The sequence below is a fragment of the Cyrtonyx montezumae genome, unplaced genomic scaffold (assembly GCF_038088225.1).
Source record: "Cyrtonyx montezumae isolate F1298 unplaced genomic scaffold, pur_monq_1.0 scaffold_4, whole genome shotgun sequence".
NCBI classification, from domain to species: Eukaryota; Metazoa; Chordata; class Aves; order Galliformes; family Odontophoridae; genus Cyrtonyx; species Cyrtonyx montezumae.
The window spans coordinates 8,972,915-8,995,382 of record NW_027072045.1 but is presented as its reverse complement, the minus strand read 5'-3'; the positions used below and the strand labels follow the sequence as shown (position 1 = coordinate 8,995,382).

At 42.0% G+C, this 22,468-nt stretch overlaps 1 protein-coding gene across 3 annotated transcripts in view; it reads left to right on the top strand.

Annotated features, from left to right (window-relative positions):
• Positions 1-21,718, top strand: part of RBM20 (RNA binding motif protein 20) — an 87,399-nt gene extending 65,681 nt beyond the window's left edge. For 2 of the 3 annotated variants that reach the window (XM_065746623.1, XM_065746624.1), the window contains exons 3-14: positions 1,505-1,566; positions 1,721-1,812; positions 2,145-2,236; positions 6,502-6,645; positions 7,298-7,429; positions 8,924-9,003; positions 9,619-10,300; positions 12,194-12,292; positions 13,724-14,384; positions 16,614-16,733; positions 17,693-17,814; positions 21,485-21,718. In XM_065746623.1, the coding sequence (XP_065602695.1) occupies positions 1,505-1,566; positions 1,721-1,812; positions 2,145-2,236; positions 6,502-6,645; positions 7,298-7,429; positions 8,924-9,003; positions 9,619-10,300; positions 12,194-12,292; positions 13,724-14,384; positions 16,614-16,733; positions 17,693-17,814; positions 21,485-21,595 (2,397 nt within the window). In that variant the 3' untranslated portion in view covers positions 21,596-21,718. Of the gene's footprint in view, positions 1-1,504; positions 1,567-1,720; positions 1,813-2,144; positions 2,243-6,501; positions 6,646-7,297; positions 7,430-8,923; positions 9,004-9,618; positions 10,301-12,193; positions 12,293-13,723; positions 14,385-16,613; positions 16,734-17,692; positions 17,815-21,484 lie in introns of all 3 variants that reach the window. The other variant, XM_065746621.1, reaches the window with a different exon arrangement.
• The last annotated feature ends 750 nt before the right edge of the window (positions 21,719-22,468 follow it).

Genomic DNA, 22,468 nt, shown 5'->3' with positions numbered 1-22,468 from the left:
GCTGGGGTTTCAGGATTGTTTTTGTTCCACGTTGCACTGTGCAAACGTGGAGAGCAGCGTGTGTGTGCAGCAGCCTGCTGCTGGGAGGCTGTGCTCCTGGCGTGAGAAATACCAGACCCACGCACGTCATTCCCATCTCTGATGGGAGTGAATCAGGGGGAGGAGGAGCTTGAACCTGATCCCCCCTCCTCCAGCCAGCATTGTAATTGCACATCTGCACTTTCATTTGGCTCTCTCTGTTTCTGATCCCAAAGCCTTCCTGATAGAAGCTTTGTGGAAGCTTACTTGAACAAAATAGAACTTTTCTGTAAAATGACTGTGATCAATTCTTTATTGGGATGTCTTCCACCTTCTAGTAACTCAAAAAAAAAAAAAAAAAAAAAAAAAAAAAGATTTAGGACTGTCCCAGTGGCTTTGCCCTAGAAAAAGGATGCTGCCCAGCATAATGAGTGCAGACCAGGTTCCCAGGTCTTATCTGTCTTTTCTTGATCACATTCATACTGTCAAAAGAGCCCCAAATTCAAACTCAACTTTGAGCAGAAACTTGCCTGATGTACAGGGAGCCTGTGTTGCTAGATCATGGTGCATGTCAGCTCTGGAGAGAGCCATATGCGTGGCTCTGAGCCCTGCTGTCTCCATGGGCCTTGCCTGGGGTTGTGAGCCCTGTCCCACAGGTCCTTGTGGCCTGTTCCATCACATTGCAGGACCAGCACCTCATTGCAAAGGCACGTGCTTTCATGCCAGTGGTGTCCTGACAAAAATATTGCAGCAGCATGAGTATACAAAGGAAAGTAGTCAGCAAATGAAATAGTACCTAATACGTATATGCCCTGTGGCTTTGAGAGATTTGAATATATTTGCTCTTTTATGTTTCCCTTTTACTCTTCGAGCAGCTGCTTGCAAGAGGCTTTCCTATGGCTACTGCAGCTACAATAGTGGTCTGAACTCACTGCCACCTGAGGCATGCTGGATGTGTGTTTTTCATTAAACATTTAATAAGAGTGGTTGAATTATAATTACAGTGAGTTTCAGCTGGTCTCTTTATTAGTGTTTAATACACTGCCTTATTTGGTCAGTAGAAATGTAGGTAGCTGAATGCACTTCTCTCACAAATGTGTTTATCTACTGAAATGAACAAGGGCTAGCTTTGCTTCCATGTGTGTTGAGCATCCTTGTCATGGACACTGCAGGAGCTGAGGATGCTCAGAGCCTTTCAGGATGAGCTTTTCAGAATAAATTACTTGATTTAATAGACATAAACACGCAGGATTTAAAAACTAATACAGAAAAGCTATCTATGTGTTAAGTAACTGGTAATTGAATCTACAAATAACAGATCAGTAAATGCTTTGGATAAAAGCACGCTTGGCTCCAGTATCACACAGTTAGGTCTTCAACGTCTCAGTATTGGCTTTAGAATAAGGTAAACTGAACAGAGAAGCAATCTTTCGGAAATTTGTCTTAGGATTTTTCCTGTGCTCATCGTCTCTTTGTTTCAACGTAGGACTGGGATCAGCACGTAAAGGGAACTCTTCACATCCAAAAATGTATGGCTTTTTCAGATAAGTAAGTATTATTTCAGAGACGTTCTTCTGATTGAGTTTCTAATAGAGTTTCCTTACTTCAGTGGCTTTGTACAAGGAATTTACCATCTAATAATTAGGCTTTCATATTTATGACACATTATGCATGCTCCTAAAGTTGTTTTTTTCTTTTCCAGCACTGGCATCCGGTGTGTGTTAAGTTCAGCAGATGGAACATTGCATTTATCACCAAATAATGCAGCAGTTTTCAATCCGTCTAGTATTGAAGGTGAATGGTTGCATGTACAATAATGAAAAAACTATTTTTAAAGAAAGGGGGAGTCAGTCTTTGGGGAAAAGTGAACATTTCAAATGATGTACGATAGAGGATTCCAGGGAAAGTAGTTTTTAGACATTGTATGCAGAAAGACCTGAAAGGCAAGCCTGCCTTTCAAAGTAGGAATTTCCTTTTCTTTCCAATGAGTAGTTGTTTCTGCAGTACAATGAAGCAGTGGTGTTGAAATGATGAAATGAATTGTTACGTAAATGGGGCATTGCTTACTGAGTCAAGATAATAATATGAATCAAGATTTTCACAAAATTATGTAATCCATTATTTAGATTTTCCACCAAATGTCGGCTCATCTTTTATCACTACGTCAGCAAGATCCTTTGGCCAGCCAGGTGCTACATTTCCTTCTCTTCCATCAGGGGTAAGAGTGAGTATCTAAGAAATTGGTCTCCTTGCTGAGATTCTTGCAGAAACCACTCCTACTTACTGGAATTAAAAATGTGTCATTTTAAGGCTTCCTTTTAGGCAATGATGGGAACATTCAGTGTGTCATTTAAATTTACCTGCAGCTCTTTTACACTTTTGATTTTGATAAAAACAAATGTAGATGCAGATATATATTTTTTTTTTCAGTGCTGAAATGCTTTGCTTGTTAGAGGGATTTGGAGAGGGTGATAGATTGTTTTGTGTGTATCCCTTCCCCCCTCCCCCCCCATTCTGAGCCTTTTCAAAGCAGGAAAATCAGCTTCAGCTAGGAATGAAAAATTTAATTAATTTTTACTTACTCTAAGTATTGATCCCAGTGAGAAGCCTGCATCTCTCCCAGTTATTTATCTGTAGCAGTCACTCTTTGCTGGGGTCCTCCTCCCAGGTAGCAGTGGTGGAAAGACAGTGGCTGCAGCTCCACTAATGCTTATTCGCTTGGTTGTCCCAGTTCAATTCATTATACTGGACTAGCTTTTTCTTAGTTTATTTTAGTGTACTATTTATATCGCCTGCTGCCACTGGTAACCTTTCAACAAGTTTGCTTCAGTATACATAAACCTTCTGTGGTTTCAGTTTATTATCCCCCAAGTACTCAGTACAGGTCTCAGTTGTGTTCCTCTAGTGTGCTCTTGAATTACCATCCCAATAAGCAAAAAGTATCACACACACCAAAAAAATCTGTTGTTAATTGTGGCTTTTAAACTGAGAAACAAAGGGTTTTAAAAGAAGGGGAAAACAGCAAGAAAATGCAAATCATATGCAGAATAAAAATACAAAGACATTAGGGTAAAAATGAAGCTCAGTGTATATAAGAATGCTATGATTAGAGTTGAAAACATCAAGGAGTAATGTTAGGTCGTTCATAGAATAGCAGCAGTAATCCGTGGGTTCAAGTTTTCACCTTGTTAGCTTTTATGTACACATCCTGATGTTGGCTCAGGCACTCCGGCAGGACAGGCTGAGCTGTGTCCCTGTGCAGCTCCAGTTCACATCGGCATTGCTTACAAAAACATCACCCAGATTTGTGTAATCCAATCAATTTTATGCTGTGAGGTTTTGCTGTGACAGGGGTTGTAGGAAGGGATTTTGGCTTCTGCCTGTCACAGACACCACATGTGCAGGGCAGCAAAGAGCAGAGCTGCTTGAGATGGCTGCCTCCAAGGTCAAAGGTTGGAGTGGCGGCGGCTGTGGAGGAATGTTCCTTTTCATCATGTCTGTCAACCTCACAACAAATGAAATTACTGCTAATACCAGTATCATTTCTCCTCAGAATCTGTCACTATTTATCATCTAAGCTGCCTGCAGAAGTCCTTCTGAATGACCTGCGGTGCTAGGAGAGATAAAAGAACCAATAACTTTGGTTTTCCTGAGCACTACAAATCCCCTTTTTCTTCAGAAGCTCAGGAGGTGGTCAGGGAACTATGTTAGAGGTGTTAAATTTGAGTTTACCAGCTGTCATTCCCCCCACAACTCAGGTGGTTTATAATTTATTACACCTTTGCACAGCAGTATTCACTTTCAGCTAAGCTGCTGCCATTTAACTGAGCAGTGGGAGATTATACTTGACCCTGCATGTAATCATAAACAAAGTGTTCAGATTTCTGGGAGAGCTTGATACGTGTTCTCTGTCTGCAAATAACTCGGTCTCTCTTCTAAAGGCAAACAGAGCACTATGAGCCTTGCCTCAGGCATGGAAAGCCACTGGCAGTGGAGAGATGGGACTGTCGCTCTCTTATAATCCTTAGGAAAGAGTTGTGAAAAGCTTGAGAAATGGATAAAGGATTGGAAAATTATGTCCCCAAATAATGGGAAGGAAAAAAAGATGCAATTAAAAATATCTGAATTAGATCGATGAAAGAATATGGCAAACTGCATAAGGTGCCCTTCACTGTTATGTATCAAATAATTTATTCAACCAGTTATTTTTTGAACAAACCAGTTTTTTAATAGTTGTCTAACTGGGCTGGTAAATCCCTTTACACATAAAAGAAAGTTAACGTAAAGTCTTACTGAAAACTTAACATTCCACACTCAACACTCCACAGCTCCTTTAACTTCCTGAGCATGGATATAGAAGTTGTGTATTCCTTTTCTGGCTGTGTTTTACAGCTCCTCAAGTGAATGGATCCAATTTAACTTCAATCAGCTGACAAGAATATTGTCTGGTACAGCTCATTTGATCCCAGTATGAGTGTCTGACCACTTTTTAGTCGTGAATTATAGCAGATTTATGATGTGACATTTCAATTCAAGGCATTGCCAATTTTGGGGAGGTGGTAACGTCTTAGGGTCATCTGATTTAATGTACTGCTGAGCTCATGTCTGAGCTTGGGCCTTGGAGCCTAGGGAAGGAACAGCTGTCTTTCTAGTCCTATATTTGCTTAACACACCATCTCTTAACAGATCTGACAAAACAAAGAGAAGGTGCCAGGTGACATGAGGTGTTCCTGTGCTGTCAGGAAGGTTCCTGTTTCCCTGCTAGCTGTAGGGTGTGCTCTCCTATTGTGTGCTACACGCTGCCTTGCCAGATGCACTCACCCATCACTGTTTTTCTGTTCAAGCGGAGCTGAGTTGCTCCATCTTTCTTCAGGGCCAGGCTTTTGTTATTTTTCTGCTAGATAAAACATACTTCTTTTGGACTGTGGCACTGATTTGATTTGCCTTATGCACCTGGGCAGTCTCTGTGAGCTGAGTAGCAGGCTGCTGTGTGAGGCAGGCTCGTACTGCAGCAAAAACACACCAATGGTTAAGTGATAAAGCCCAGAGGGAAGGTAATGGGATGAAGGTGCAAATAAGATAACATTAGCTCTGTGACTTGTGAACTTGCTGACAAGCCAAACATTTGTGATGGCTCTGGTGAATTTGATCCCACGAGATTATGTGATTTGCATCTTCCCTTGAATAGCACACTTTTAACTGAAGGTAGAGTTACTTCTTCAATAAAACACTAACAGCGGAAGTCATGAACAGGGAGGTATTCTGGGCAGACTTAATCCTATGTGAGCAAGGTTTGCTTGTTGTTAGCTGAGGTAAATTATATTTCTTTCTCAGTACACAATGATGTCTGTTTTCATGAGGAGTGTAGAGACTGTGTTCCACATCAGGGAGACAGGCAGCTCTTTGGGAACTGCCCCAGCACCCCAGAATAGACTTCCGCCTTTGGGAAGTGACTATTGCACCAACAGCATGTGCCCACGCCAGTCCAATATGGGACCTCTGCTGCTCTGCATGCCTTATGGTCTGCATGCTTTCAAGAGAAATGTTCCTCTGATTGTGTGGTGTTGCAAGGATAGAGGAAAGCAGTAGGATTTCCAGCCTCAGGCACAGCTGGGGTGTACTCTTGCAGAATGAACACTGCTGTTTCTTTTACCTCCAGCCCAGTCTGTTCCATGAGAGCCTGAGGAGGTTTTGAATTCGATTCTTGCTATCCTCAACACCTCCATAGTCATTTAAACTGTTTTTAGCATCCATAAATCCAGCAGGGACTGCAGTGAACATCTGCTTGAAAATGCTTTGTTGTTGTTGTTGTTGTTGTGTGTGTGTGTGCACTGCTGGCAAATTATTTGTTAAGTGCTTTTTACTCAGCAGCGATATGTGGTGCCCTCGTGTGTGGGGAAGGCACAGAGCCATCTGTGGGACAGGCAGATGCAGAAGGACAGAGGAAGGCTGCGTGATTTGGCAGCAGAACATTGGGGCTGGCTGGTGTACCAGACAGACAGCGGGCCTGCAGTGAACTTATTGGCATGCAGAGACACCTCTGAGCACTGAGGGGTCTCTGAAGTCTCTCTGGTGCTGGGTAGAACCCAGTGTCTTGTCCCTGTGGCAGCCCAGCCCTCTGCTGGGGTGTGCCAGAACCCTGAAGTCCCTGACTCCTTTAGGTTTGACATGGCAAGTTACCTTCTGCAGCCATATCATTAGTCCTCTTTGAACTGGAGCATCCCTCCTAGTAATCCTCTCTCAGTAATCCAGGGATGGGGACTCCGCTGCAAGCTACAGTTCAGTTAAAATATGAAAGGGAAGGAAAATGTTTTAATTGGAATGTTAAAATGCAAGGTATAATTAAGGATATTTGTCCTTAATAACAGGTGCGTAGAACAGACTGTTTCAATTTCTTTTTTCCTTTGCAGAAATGTAAGGTCTTATCTAGTGGTTGGAATATCTAAGATAAAAACATGGTTTTGAGTTGGGCTTTTTTTCCAGTTTCCTCAGAGGAAATCTGCATTGGGTCGAGTTGTTCACATCTGCAACCTTCCCGAGGGAAGCTGCACGGAGAACGATGTCATTAACCTGGGCCTTCCATTTGGGAAGGTCACCAACTATATCCTCATGAAATCTACTAATCAGGTACTGTGCTTTTGGAGTCACCAGTATTGATGTAAATAGGAATAAATTCATATTGACATGCTCTATGAGACAGTGCCCGTGTGGTCTTTTAACCTGCACCATACTGTAGTGGAGTTCTGTCTTCAGGGTTATGTCTACCAGTAGTGGTAGGCGTGGTAGTCTGGAAGATCTCTCACATATCCGTAGCAGACAGTGCAGAAGGAAGTGGAACTGATGCCAGTGAGCAATGTTAGCATTTCAAAATGCAGTCAGTAGACAGTTTTTTTTTTCCCTTGGAAAAACCATTTTAAACCGTAGTTACATCAGTGGCATTTTTCAAGCAAATCTATGTGCTAGTTAATATTGTTCTTTTATTATTAGCTTTTTTTTTTTTTTTTGCTTTGTTCTGGCTGCTCTCACTCTTGTTGTCCTGTAGAAGCTCCAATGAGGAAGTACGAAAAGGTGGGGTTTTCTGTACATCAGGAAAGATAGGATTCTAGTTACATGGTTTTTAACCAGCTTCTAAAGCTGCGTATCAGCTTTCATAGCTGGATTGTAGCCATTATTTTTAGTTAGCAAGAGGCTGAGCAATCGCATTAGTATCCCTATTTCTCTCTTATACTTTGTTTTGTAATGATGTAGTAGATTTTAAAGCTCTCCCCATCTGTGCTAGGCCTTTCTGGAAATGGCTTACAGTGAAGCAGCACAAGCCATGGTGCAGTACTACAAAGAAAAACCTGCTATGATAAACGATGACAAGTTACTTATTAGGATGTCTAAAAGATACAAGGAGCTGCAGCTGAAGGTAAGATCAAATTCCTGCTAAGAATTCATGAATTTCCATAGCATGTCCATGAGAATATATAAGAAAACCTTTCTGATTGCTGCTTTCTAATTAATGTTTTAATATTGTGGGAAAAGAAATGAAGAAAGATAAACTAACAAATGTATGTTAGTATGTACTTAGTTTTAATTCTTAGAAGAGATCCCATTCTCTGGTTCTCTCATAGCACTACTTCAGAAATCCCTCCCAAGCTTCTTCCTCAGTCGGCTGCTTGCTTGAACTAAGTAGCCCATGCTGCTTGGTTCAGCTAAGGCATAAAACGCAGTGCTGTGTAAGATACCACATGTCAGCAAAAATGAGAGTGTGCCATCCTTTTAGACAAGCATTGAGCCTAGGGCACTGCTTTTCACTGCCTGCATGCTCAAGACATAATACAGTCTCTGAGCAGCAACGGCAGGAGTAAGCATCATCCCGATTAGCTTTTCTTTCTTGACAATGACCTAACCTTTATTTATATATACACACATAGAAACAGAACAGATCAAAATTTGTTCTTTGGACCTTCTGTAGACTTTCTCTGACACTTTTGATGTGGGCATCTGAGTGATCTCCAAAAACCAGTACTCCTGAGAGCATGTTTATGGCAGCTTATGTTCTGCTGTATGTAATGCTAAGGGAATGGGCTTTTTGCATGTAGACTTGGATTGGAACCAGCAGTGGAGAGCTGAAAAGCCTTATATTATATTATCCCAACATAGCAGAATAATTTTATAAAATAACTTTGTAGTGTTCCAAGTTAAGAGCATTTTATGAGCATTAAGGGAAGATAAGTAAGAGGAGACTCGAAGGAGTTGCTGCTCTGTAAATCAGGGAATCCTTTCTTATGTGGTATTGAGGCACTGCAGAGTAAGGTGGCAGAGACTGTGCATCTTAACATTAATGCTGAGCTGGACTTAGGAGAGTGGGATTTCAGGAAGATTTTCAGCAGTTCCACTGGCAATTTCTCAGGTCATGGAATTGTTTTTTTCTTCATGAGCAAAAACTCTTTCTCTTTGTTAAAAACAAATGAACGTAAGTACAGTGATATGAAAAGGAAGCATGCATGAATTGCTTACCACTGTGAACTGCTCTGAGTTCCTGCATGATTGCATTGCTTAGTTGTACATGCTCCCCATGGCTGATGGATTGCACACACTCCAGCCTGTAGTCATGCATCTTTTGGAGATGATCTTGAATCTCAAGTAGTCAACAGTTCTTGCACACATTTTTCTTGCACTTGGGTTTTCTGGAACTCCTATGTCTGAACACAGTCTTTTAGAGCCATACTGTAGTACAGAATCAAGGCAGCTCCAGTTAGATACCAGTTGCAGAAAAGACTGCAACCAGATCACCGAAACCAAATATTTCTCATTAGTGTAACTAAATGATACATGCATGCTGTTCCTTAAAGGGCAAATCTTGTATAATAGCTTGGAGAGCAGTGCTGCGTGCTAACAGTGTCTTTATCTGACATAGAAACCAGGTAAGAACGTGGCTGCTATCATCCAGGACATCCACTCACAGAGGGAGAGGGACCTGCTACGTGAGGCAGACAGGTAAAGTGTAATGAGCGTAGTCTGTATGCTTCCCTTGTGTATCTCATTGGCTTTCTTATTTTGGATTTCATTCTAAATCACTGTAAAAGTGTAAGTGGGTACAATAGTAAGTGCAGAACCTATGTCCACCAGGATGTCCAGGTCCCTCAGAGCTCCTCTCTAGCAGCTCATCCCCCAACCTGTACCAGTGCATGCGGTTATTCCTCCCTAGGTACAAGACTTTACACTTGCTCTTGTTAAACCTCCTCTGGTTCCTTTCTGCCCAACTCTCCAGCCTGTCCAGATCTCTCTGAATGGTAGCGAGCATTTCTGATCTGACTGGCTTCATTAGTACTTTCTGGACCTTCCAGCAAAGCTGGAGAAGAACCAGAGCCTTAAACATCTGATTTAAAGGTTATTGTAGAGTATTGACATATACAGTTTCATTGTTAAACCCCTAAGAGATGCTTTTAAGAACAAATGAACATATTTTAGACAGGTCTGTGCAGTCGGTGTCTGTGACAGGCCTGGGGTCTCAGGGGTGCAGGCACCGGGGTAGTCCCAGTGTTTTTCCAGTGCACAAGACCTCAGCAGCCCACTGTTGCAGCCAGTTACAGCTGTCCTTTCCCTCTGCAGCAGGTATGGCACAGAGAGGCCCCGCTCTCGCAGCCCCATAAGCCGTTCCCTGTCGCCCCGATCCCACACTCCCAGCTTTACTTCCTGCAGTTCACCCCGCAGCCCGATGGGGACCAGCAGGACCGACTGGGGGAACGGAAGAGAGTCATGGGATCAGTCCCCATATTCTCGACGGGAAGAGGAAAGAGAGAGCAGAGAATGGCGGGAGAATGGGGATGAGAAGAGAGACAGGACTGACATGTGGGTACACGAGAGGAAACATTATTCCCGACAGCTAGACAAATTTGACTTGGATGAACGGATTGAAGGAGGCAGAGGGCACAGAGAAAAATACATAAGGAGTGGTTCTCCTGGCTCCCTCCACCCTTCGTCTGGCTACAAGAGCAGGGAAGATGACTATTACCGAAAAGCCTCCAAGTCAAAATCTGACAAGTTTCAGAGGCAGGAGTTTTCTGGGAGATCTAAGAGAAAGGAAGAGGCAAAGTTCAGGGAACACAGGCATTCTTACAGTGAGGACGCTGCTAGGGAGGAGGCCACCGAACAGAAGCATAGCAAGGTCTCCGAGAGCTCCAGGCAGAAACAAAGCGATAAGAACAAAGTGAAGAAAGCTGAAAAAGACCAAGAAGATAACGCTGTTACTGAAGGCAGTGATGTGAAGGAAACCAAACCTCCTGAGAATAAGGTAAATAGAGATTCCAAACTGTACGTAAGAAAAAGGTAAATGCTGATGTAATATATTTCCTGAAGTGTTTTAGGCTAGTTGTTTTGGGTATGGTGCTGGTGATATGCAGTGCTTTGCCATGATGGGGTTAGGGAGTATATTTCTAGAGTAGATTGTGGGAGGCCATTTCATCCAGGTCTTTGCCCAGGTCTGTGCAAATCTGTTACTCCACTGTAGTGTTAAGTACCTGGATATCATCTTTCACTGCCATGTGCAGACCTCCTGGGTAACCAGTGAGGGGAAGGGAAGAGACAACTGAAAACAAAACCAAATGAACATCTGGTTTGTGTGGAGGATGCCTATGCAGGGGCAATTGGTCTGCTGTCCTGTCTTCCAAATCTGTGCTAAACCACCCCATGGCTGCTGTCATTGCATTGTTACCTTCTCCTGTTGCCTGTGATGTGGATCCAAGTTACCTAGGAATTAAGTTATCTAGGAATGTGCAATATATATAATTATGCTGCTACTGCTATAGGTTGTTATACTGCTAAAATGGGGAATGAACTTTTAATGAAGAACGTTTTCTTTTGTTCAGCTCAGTAGAGCAATCGGTGTCTATTAAATGTGAGGTCATCTGCAGCAGGGATAATTCACACTGCTCACTTCAGTGTGGTGGAGGAGTGTCTTCCCACGGCAGAACCACTGAATCAGCTCATCTGTAAAGTTATGGGATGTCTGGAGAAATACTCCCAGTCAGTGAAGTGGTAGTGTTTGTGGGCTTGATTCTCCACTAGGAAAGAGCAGACAGGGAACAACAGACCAGGATATGGCATTTGTCCCCATACAGCCCATGATTAAATTCCCTCCCTATAGTGATCTGATTTCTGGCTGGTGGCCACCTTACCTTCCCCAGCCCGTGTGTGCTGCATGGCCTTCATGCAGCCACCAAGATGCAGTGCAGGAGGCTGCAGAGCTGTCTCAATCCCCAGGAGTCTGTCTCTAGCTCATGGCTTTGTGCTGCCTGAGCTCTATTTGGCTGGTTTTAGTTGATCTTTTCATTTGTTCTCCTCATGGGAGGGCAAGGTTGGTGGAAATGTCTAGATTTGTGACTCAGCTAGCCCCTGGAATGGGCAGCAGCACTAGCTCATGCCATAGAAATGTGTTTCTGTAACCACCTTTTGTCATCTTTCTCCTGTGGCTGATATTTCACTGTGATGGATGGTTCCTTGGGAGATTTCTTTCGCTTACAGAAAGGTCAGGCAGCTTCCTGAATCATCAGTGTTGCACACCCCTCCGCATGGTTTCAAGTCATTTTAAGCTGGCTTGGTAAAAGGCACGCCTCCCCAGAGACTACTGCTAATTATGTATTTTAAAGGGCAGAAATAGATTTGAATGCTCTTGAACTCCATACTCTTGCTCTACCCCTCTTCTAGTAAGTGCTGGGTAATACTGTGGCTTTGTTCTTCTGAAGTATCAAGAGTAGTCACATTCTCAGCTGATCTTGCATCAGTAAACAAAACAGTTAACATATTTTGAAGAGTTTTAACACTACTGGTCTCTTTACCAAGTCTGAGCCAAGAATAACAGATGTGGCTAAAGAACAGTGGAATGGAGACTGGAAATATGAATAAATTCACATTCTTCTTCACCAGTCTTCTAGGCTGTCTTCTAACTATCATCTCTATGATATAAGTTATATAATTTTGTTTCAGTTTCTTTTTCATCATTCTTATTTGTGCAGCTTTTCCAGTGGAATCAAATTCTTGGGTCTTTTCCCACAATCCATTGACTTGCATAAACTTTAGAATAAAGAATGTGACCTTGTGAGTGACTTTGCTTCCCTAAACCCAAAATAGAAACATAATAGAGCACTGCTGTGTATTGCTATATGTGTATATGTTGTATCTATTTTAGCTTGGTAAAGGGGAGCAAGATCCAGAGAAGAGCTCACCTTCAGCTGATAAACAAGGAAGAGAATCTGGAGAGACTCTGGAAAACACAAGAAATGAGAAGGTTGGTGACACACTGTTGGTACAGCTTCCATGATAAAATAAATGAAAGTCCAGGTTTGGTAGTACATTCTCCCAGCTGAAATATTCAAGTCCTCTGGAAGGGTGTGTAGTGGGGCAACAGAAGGGGGATGTCTAATTTAACTTGCCTTATCTTGACCTTTTCCTGAAGTCTCCAGAACTCTTTTTTTAGTTGCTCTTTGCCCATGTACATTGCTTTGCATGCATAGCCCTTGGCACTGACAACTGTAATGTATGCCTGAGTGAACTATGTAACTTTGTGAACCGTGCCCAAAAATAGGAGATGCAGTCAGTTAGTGGAGAAAAGGAAGGAGGGGGGGGGAAACTAATGATGAAAACTTTTCAGAACATTGGCCTTAGGTGGTCTACAGGTAGTAGCCTCTTCTGATTGCTTCTGGTTTTAATTAAATAGTGCCTTTACAACAACCCTTCTGCAGCATCACAGTTGGGAACAGCAATGTCCTTGGAATTCCTCCAGCTTCATATCTGTAGGGTCATGGGTTGATGATCAGATATGGAAGCTATTGATATCTCTTGCTGTAGAAAACTGATCTCCTGGCAAGAACAGTGTCAACTCCCAGAGTTTTCTTGCTGTTTTAGGATTCTAGGAAGGGAAGTGTGGGAATGGCCAAACAAGAGGAGAATATGGATTATTAACAGATTATGTGCTCACAATGATTCTGAGAGCTGAAATCTAAACTGCACCAACTATGTATTATAAGGAGCACATACATTAACATTCTGATATTTCTTAAGTCTAGTACTAGTGTCTGAGCATCCTACATGTCTGTAATTGCATATGTCAAGTACATCAGATTATAAATCTTGGAGTATAACTGAAAAACTGTTTTTTCTTAAGGCTTAGGGCAATCTCTGCCAACAAAGTCCCTGGCAGAGAGCTCTTGCAAGTGGAAGGAAATGGCTACAGAAGGTAGCCACATTTTCTCAGTCACTGTAAAAAATTAAAGGACCTAATCCAGAAAAGTTAAAGCCACAGGGATTAGAGGGGAGTTCCATGTATTCTCACTGTGGTTCCATTTCTGACCACTCTGGAACAGAAGCAGAGGAAAGGGAAAGGTTAGTTTCCTTGGGGTTCACATAGCAGAGTCAGTCATGTAATAAGGTGTATGACAGGCTGTGCATTGTTCTGCTTACAGAAGAGCAAAGAGTGAGAGACTGGAGAGACTATGTGATCTTCAAGGCAGTTACAGAAGCTCCGAAAAGTGAAGTTCATGTTATTATTATAAAAATACTACTTGTATGTGTGCTTAAGGTTTAAAATCATAGCATCAAGGCATGTCATTAATTAAAACTAAAACACAAGAGAGGTTAGACATGGCCAAATCTAAATTTCTCCTGGTTAGTGGTGTTCAAAGCCCACTGATCTCTCAAGTCTTTTACATCTTTGTGACAGGACCAAGACTGGGAGAGTGGAAGTGAGATAGAAGGCGAGACCTGGTACCCTGCTAACATGGAGGAATTAGTGACAGTAGATGAAGTGGGAGAAGACGATCTAATTATGGAGCCTGATATAACTGAGCTTGAAGAAATTGTACCAGTTGATCAAAAAAGTAAAGCTGCTACAGAAATGTGTTCCTGTATGACAACCGTGTTAGAACTGGAAAACGATCATAGCCACTTAACCAGGAATGAAGAGAAATTTACCCATAAACCTTTAGAAACAAACAGCAGATCAGCAAAGGGCAGTGTAGCTTCTAGCATCTGTCAGGATGATGAGGAGGATGATAACGATGATGCTGTAACTGAAGCATCAAGCCTAAATCTGGACCCTGAGCAGAAGCCAGAGAGGTCGCAAGAAGACCAGTCTGCGAAGGAGTCTGATCACCAGCAGAAGGAAGTAAAAAATGATAAAGGCTCTGACACTCATTTAGAGCCTGAAGATCAGCACACACCTTCTGTTCAGCTAAAAGAAGAGGCTCTCCAGCTCCCTGATGCATGTATAGATGATTACAAACAGATGGGATCACAAGGAGCTGAAAGCAGAGAAGTTATGGAAATGCTTGTTAAAAATGTTAGTGAAGAAACAAGACATGGAAGCCAAGAATGTCCAGAGGGTAACTACTGCTTTTTTTTCTTTTGAGCCTGCAGGGAGCCTTGCATGTTTTCTCTGACAGTAGAGTGAAATTTATTGCTAACAAGAGTAAATGTTGCTAATGGTATCAAGACTTGTCCTTGGAGCAGCTCAGTAAAAGAACTCCAGTGCCTTTTGCCAAGCTAAACCATTAGAGGCTCTTAGCTGAATAGTGTAAATGAAATATGATAAGCAGCTTGCAAGCTTTCTGAAAGGCATAAGCTGCTATAATTGTCATGTCAAGGTTCACATGAGTTTAACTGAACACTTTCAGTGCTCTGCTAAATTTATTTTGAATTGTCAATGAAATGAGTGACAGTCACTGAAGGTCAACAGAAAAGTATCTGTAATGTCTGGCTGGCTCCTGGACAAGGTGGGTATTCTTACACACTGTACGAGGCATTAGTAACATGGAAATCATCTGCAGATTGTTACTTCGTAGTCTGTGTTCACACAAATACGTGCCTTTTGTCAGGACTTGCCTTATCATCTCCTCTTATCTACTCTGCTGCCTTTCATATATCTGATAGGACACGCTGTGAGACGGTGCCAATAAGTGTAATCATAGCTGTCTATTAATATTATACTGTCAGGAAAGAAAGATCTTGAATGTCTGAAATTGAGGTTGGTTCCCTGTCATGCTTTCCAATGGAATTTGAGCGAATATGTAGTGCATAAGGAGTGGAAGTGGAAAACAAAATGCACCATATATGTCAGGAATGCTGTTCTTTGGTTGCTACTGGAGCCTGCGAGGTGGAGAAGGGTTTGTGAGCAGGAGTTTCTGGAAGTTTTATGAATGCTGTTTTTCTGCAGAACATTTAGTGTGATTATCTGATCTCGAGCTAGTTTTCCCTCCTTAACAGACTTGAAACTTGTTCACTTGTTGTTGTACTTGTTTCAGTACTTGCCTTCTGGCCTGAAGACAACTTTCCAGGCTTTGTGTGTTTGGAGATAATGCTGCCGTGCCGTGCCATGCCCTGCTACTGTAGATGGCAAGCTTGGCACTCCTGGCTGCCTGCTTCACAGGCATCCAGCTCCATTAGCAGCGGCTTTTGGTGTTTCCAGCATCTCAGCTTGCCAGCAGGAAGCCTTGAAACTCCAGGGAAGCATGTGTCCCAGGTGTCTGCCATGGATGTGGTAGCTGCTGTGCAAAGCTCTAAGCTCTCTGCAAATGCAGCTGCCAGCTCAGAAGCTCAGAAATGAACCTGAGTGAGACTTAAGTTGCCAGAAAGGCCGTGGGTGTTTTAAGGATACCAAACGGAAGGTCTTGAGTCATTTAAGATTTCTTCAGCACATCTGGAAACTTGGAATGGACTTAGAGTTAACTTGTGAGCCAATCAGTCAGGGTTTTTTTAATCATTTTCTTTTAAATCATGTGATATAAAATTATGAAAAAAATTCATTTTCATAGTCAGAAATAGCAAAACTTTGAACTACAGACTTGAAAGGCAGGAAAGGGTTGGTTTGGGCAGAAATTGATTTGTTTTGTAAGAAAATGTAGCCCTTATCTAGGTGAAATTTACAATGCAGTGGAAATTTCATCAGGGTGTAAGGGAACTGGTTCCTTGATGTAAGAACTGAAGAATAGGAATCGTACCAATGTACCTGCAGTTATGTTGGTCTGTGGAAAAAGGAGAAAAAAATCTTGTCTGAGTCTACTTATGTTGATCAGTAGGGATCAAGCATCTCCGTCCTGGCAGGAAACCAAAACCCTCCAACGGCCAGGAGCAATACAGCAGAATCCATGACTTGGGGAGCTGAGGGTGGGAGAAGAGTGGCTCCAGGAAAAGATGGCAGCCCTGCCATGGGGGTCCTGCTGCAGGAGGCTTTGCAGTGGGGGAGCTGCTCGTAGCAGGTGCTGCTGCTCATGTGCCAGCCCAGCTCCATCCCTCATCACACAATGCCATAGGTAGTTACCGAGCTGCAGTCCAACTGTGCTTGGGCCGGAGGCATGTGTAAAATTATGGATCTGTTTAGAGTTTAAAAGATCAAAAGAAAAAAAAATAAGTAACAAGAGGGAGGTGAAAAACAGAAAAATGATCTGAAAGAAGTAAGATTAACTATTCAGCTGTTGAAGAGGCACTGAGTTGGATCATATTTGAATGGAAAAGCTTCACACATAGCTCCACCCAGAAAGTGTTCTAAGAAGTCTACAAATGTCTGTTTAAACTAATAAACTGTTTTCATTCAATACATCTATTCATTTGTTAAGCAAATTCTAGGTACCTGGAAATGAGATCTCTCGAATACCCAGAAGTAGAGCCTAGGAGGAGGCACTCTCCAGCAGGCTGGGAACAAGAAGACGTCTTCACAGAACTCAGCATTCCCCTGGGTACGTTGGGGCATTCAGGCTGAGGGTACTGAGATGCCTCCCACTGCAATTCCTAGAGCTTGCAACAAGATGTCACTTTAAGGCTACTTGCTATATTTATTTCTCAGAACAGATGTGAGGAGAGTGAAGGAGCAGGGTGTAGGACAGTAGGGGAGCTGTTGAAAGAGAGAAGCTGTTAGTTGTAGACATTTGCTGATTTCTTTCCAGATGAATAGCAAAAGGTAGCTGTTAATGTCACTGATGGAATCAGTTCCCTTGGACTTCTTTGTCTCAAACCTGAGCCTAATGCAAGGAATCTCTGCAGTAATCAGAAAGAAGAGTGAATGAGCATGGTGGAGCCTTGTGTACCCCCACAGGCACATTGCATTCATGAGGGACCTTGTGAGGCTGTGATAGAAACTCTGATCAAAGTCAAGGGATCTTGGGGGCAGAAGGGTTAGATCTAGGAATTAGAGTTGAACTCGTAAGACATATAGTATGAAAAATACTTAGTCATTTTAAAAAGCACCTGTCATAAAAGTGTTGATTATACTCTCAGTATAACCAAAAGTATTTGCTTTACTGTCTAAGCACTGATCGTAAGGAAAACAGCTGGGACAGTGCACCTTTTAAGAATAATTTGCATGACGTCAGTGTGAATTTGCTGCTAATAACTACTGTAGCTATTCTGGCCCCTGAGGTTACACAGTGAGATTTCTAGTCAATATTATGTGAGAGGAGGTCCATGTGTATAACATCTGAGAGAGAAGTGCAAGGTGTATTTACAATGCACAGGGCCATGGGCACCTGATCCTGGTGGTTGGCTGCCCTGCCCATGGCACGGCATTGGATTTGATTATATTTAAGGTTCCCTCCAACCTAAGCCATTCTATGTATCTGGGATCAGTCTTTTAACTTGGTTATTTTGGAGGGGAAGGTTTTCAACTGACACAGGAATGTAATTCAGCATTTCTCAGTAGGTGTGGAATTCGTGGTGCCTAGAACTGGGTTTTACTGCAAGCTCTGTGGACTCTTCTACACAAATGAAGAGACAGCGAAGACAAATCACTGCAGAAGTACTGTCCACTACAAAAATCTTCAGGTAAAAACACACGAGAAAATAGTCAATAACTAGATTTTGGGATGGATTTGGGTATAAGGTAGTGATGCTACGAAAAATCAGTTTTTGTGCCATGGACGGAATTCAAAGTGACATTTAGGTAAGCAAAACTTCTCAGTAGTTCCAAATTTAACACCCTAATTTTTGACTGCCAGATCCCTGCCACCAACTTATGGATCATAAGTTAAATGGGGCCGGGTGATAACTGTATCTGCTCATGCACATTGCATGCTTGTCACCAGCTCGGCAGGTGACTCAGACCTTTAGTTACTCATTCTTAAGGGTCCCAGATGTTTGTGCTCTTGGGAATGAGCCCAGCAGCAGCCTTTATTATTTCTTAGTTTCAGGAGCACTGAACATGCCACTTGTTTAATAACGTCGCCATTCTTACTTTGTACAAGCATAAACTCCTGCAGCGTGTTTCAGCATGCAGTACTCTGTGATGCACAGGCTCTCCTGCTGTGACCTGCTGAAATCACCTCCCTGTGCTGCAAAACAGCATGGCAGTTCAGCCACAGAACACCACCACTGAATAATCTCTGTAGGGATATGCAGAGGCATGTAATCACTTGTGTGGTTTCTAAAAGTGTATACCGTCAGCCCTTGATAACAGCATGAAGAGATCATGGGCGCTTGCCTTTAAATAAATTTTCCTGCCTTTATCACTTTTCAGATGCACAGTTGATAGTATCAATCATGACAGCACAAGCATCGTGCCTAATGCTAAGGACTCGCTGGAGGAGCCAGCCTTGCGTCACATCTCCTCGAGTCCATGCCTGTGTGTAGGGTGTGTACACTGCAGAAGACACTTTTATTAGGATGCTTTGAGACAGTTGGAGTTCTATTAGACACTTTTATTGGAATTCACATGCTTTCCAAAAAAAAAAGCATGAAAGAATCTGACTGTCCCTTCTTTTTCTGTTCCTTCCTTCTGCCCATAGCAAATGCTGGAGCTCTGCTTTTCTTCGGGTAATAGCCATTTTTCCCTAGCTGGCTGGTAGGCACTGGCCTTCCTGAAAATTGTTTTTTAATGAGACATATTGTTCCTCTGGAAGAATTTTCTTCTTGGGCCTCTGACTGTCAAAGACTGTGCCTGCAGAGCTGCTGTCTGTGCTCATGATGGATCCTGTAATTGTAATCTGAAAGAGCAGGCACCCAATTCTCATGGCTTTTTTTGCTTCTTTCAAGAAAATGCAGAGAAGTTGACCAAAGGTAGCACCACACAGTACTTGCTCTGTGTCCTATGCAAGTACGTTCCAAAGAAACTTTGGTTAAGCAGAGGTTGCACCTCCAGCCCCTTGTAAGCAGTCCTATGGGAAGAAGAAGCAATTTTCTCTTTCTAAGTTATTCTGTCAAAGTTGTAGAAAAAAAAAAAAGTCCAAATAAAATGGAAAAAAATCTTCTTTTTCTCCCACTACACATTTCCCATGAACACTGTAGTAGATATGTAACACTGACTTGAGATAAAAGCACAAGGACTGCAAAAACTGTTAAAATTAAATCTGTCAAATACAGTAATGAAAACAATGTTCTGTAGAGCCTTATCTTCTTAAATGGAGGAAGTAAACATCTGATAAATAAGCATCCAACTTTTGCCCGCTCAAATGGAAGCTCAGCAAGTTTTTGCTTTGTATTTCTAGAACCGTATTAATTATGTACTCTGCAAGAAACATCAGTCTTTTAGGGTGGTGCAATTTAATGAGTGTATCCAGCAATACAAGAACTGTGGACTCTAGCTGTATCTGAAGCTATGGGACTGCTCTGCAGACTGTCGTTCTGTTGTCTTGCCCATGTGACACATGCCATTGTCTGATGCCAACATCATTGTCCCAAATGCTTTCATGACTATGAGTATGTTCTAGTTGATTTGCCACATGTCATCTTTCACATGACCTTCTTGGAGCCACATCCAGAATATATATTCAGTGTTTGGATTTTAACACAAAACTGAACAGTTTGTTTAACAGTTTTCTTCCAAAAATCTCACTTAGATGATGAGTAAATTAGTCACCTTTTCCTCTTCATCTTTCTGTGATGAAGAACAGCAACCAGTGAACAAATTTCAACTGTTTCTTCATCAGCTTTGCACACCTTCTTTGGCTTAATACATGATTTCCCAAGTGATATTTATACTTACATTCCACTGCTTTTTCCATGTCTAAAAGATCTATCATTCAGCCTTTCCTGCTACCAGTATCACACCAAGCTGCCACATTCATCTGGTGTAAGCTACCTTTGGCAATTCAGTGCAGTATTTTTTATCATTTTTAGCTTTATGCAGTACTTATATATCCTTCACAGCTTTATGCAGTATTCGTCAAAACTTGTATTTAAAGAAAAAAATATTTTTTCCTAGACTTATTTTCCTATAAATGAATGTGAATGTCTGATTTGAGAACTTCAAAACTAGTGACAGCTGACATTAACATCAGCTGAAGGTGATGGATAAACCTCAGTCTTATTTTGTTGGGTAATCATTAAAACCCAGAAATGTACAGATTATTTGATCCAACAAGTGTTAGGGATTTGTCACAGTTGATGATGTACAGACCACTTGTAATCTTTATAGATTCTATATCTCTGTATACACCTGCAACATTTATTCTGGCCTTCTGCCACATGGAATTTTGTACCTGGGAGCCACAATCAAGAGTTGTGTAATTTCTACTCCCAAGTCTATCCCAAGTCAGGTTAACGGGGGTGCAATCATCGTTTTCTCACAGTTTTGCCTGCTCTTTACATTTATTGAGTCTGTTTCAGATGTACCTTTTACATCCACAACCTGTATTTACGTGAGACAGCCTGGCAGTGATAACATAGCCCCTAGTTTTTTTCCATTTGTTTCCCCTTCCTCTTGTTCCTCATCCTCAGCTCTACTCTGGAGGAATCCTGCAACTAGATAATGTTAGTATGACCACCTCTACACCACTATTGTGGGTATCTGAGTAGACTTGTTTTAAGAAGCTTCTTTCTGTCTATTTCTAAGTCTGCTGTCCATGATTAAATACTTTGAGCACCATTTTCCAACCTACATCAATTGGTTCATCTTCCATTTCTACTGAGTGCTTTCAGAAGGTTGGAAGCCTCACTGGCAGTGTCTGTATTTTCAAGTCATGCTGAATTGTTCTTTCTTAGAGTAACACATACACATAAATACTTTAGCCAGAGTGCTAGATTTTGTTAATTGAGTTTGATTTGTCCCTTAACATAAATATTCTTGTGCACAAGATACATGTCTGAACTGAAGTGCTGAAAATGTAGTATATATGCTTTAAATTCTGACTCAGAATCTGTATCTATTTTCTGACACAGCAGTCTTACCCTGGAATAATTTAGTTGAGTCAGTGGAGTTAGTTCCTGCACTATATCATAGAGGAACTGTGAGTTTCTTTGCAAAGAGAAGTGAGGTCTGGTTACACGGACTGATGGGGAGTTGTGATCTTTCTGATTCTGACAGCAATTCCCCTTGTGGCACAGGACTAAGTCACAGAACTTTCAAATTCATGGATTTAAGCATTTTACCTGGCTTGAATTTTCACCAGTAAGAGGGTTCTATGTATTTTCTTCCACTGTGAGGTGCTGGGATTGTGTAAGAGCTCTGAAAAGTATTTTCAGTTTTAATAGAGATGCTTTGTTTTTGATGTGATTGCAGAAGTATCTGTCCCAGCTTGCAGAAGAGAGCCTGAAAATGAAGGAAGAAGACAGCCACCTGCTTCAGGATGACACTGGAATTGTTCCCCACTTTACAAAGAAAAAAATATGATGCTGATGAACTGGAAGAGCCATAATGAGTGAATGCTGATATATTTTTCAATTTTATTTTCTCTGATATAATTGTCAATTTGCACTGTACAGAGGAGGGGAAATAAAGAGCATCTTCCATGCACCTATGCCCAGAGTGCCATTAAAAACCAAAATGCCTGAAACTGTTTCCCACGGTGAAGCAAAGCTGGCATATCTGTACCAAGTGGAGCAATTCTTTCTCACACTCTGCACGCTGGGAGTGGTTTCCTAGATTAAATCAGAATTCTCAGGGATTCTTCAAGTTTTAATTCTGATGTGACACATCAGGTCAGGCAGAATATTTAGAAGCACTCAGCATCCTCCAGTGGACGCTGGAAGGAAAGGAGATGTGACTATAAATAGGCTTTAATGTTGCTTGAAGTGTCTGCAGTCATTTTACTCATTACCCCAGTGAGTAGGATTAGCAAGTAGGATTTGCATAGGACATCTAAAGCCATTGTACTAAAACTAATCTGTAGATGGCATCGTGTAAACCCCATCAGCATCCATCTCCGTGTGTCTTAGAGCTGGGTGAAGTGACAGATATTTGTGTTGTTAAGCACTGACTGTGTTGTATGAATGCAGAGGGAGCCACAGTCTCTGCCCAGGGACCTTATAGCCTGAACCCAGCACAGCAAGAGCACTTCAAACATACGTGCTGACAGCTCTGGATTTCAGCATTTTTCTATGGCGTGAGCGGGGTGCTCTCCAGGTACTGTTGTGTTTGAAACTCTTCTTTTTGACAAATCTAAAGAGTGCCAACTTTGAGTCTTACAGACTTGAAACTCTCATGGGAGGCTTTACTAAAGTGCCACGTGTTTGGACCATGTTGCTTTTAGACAATTTACTTGAG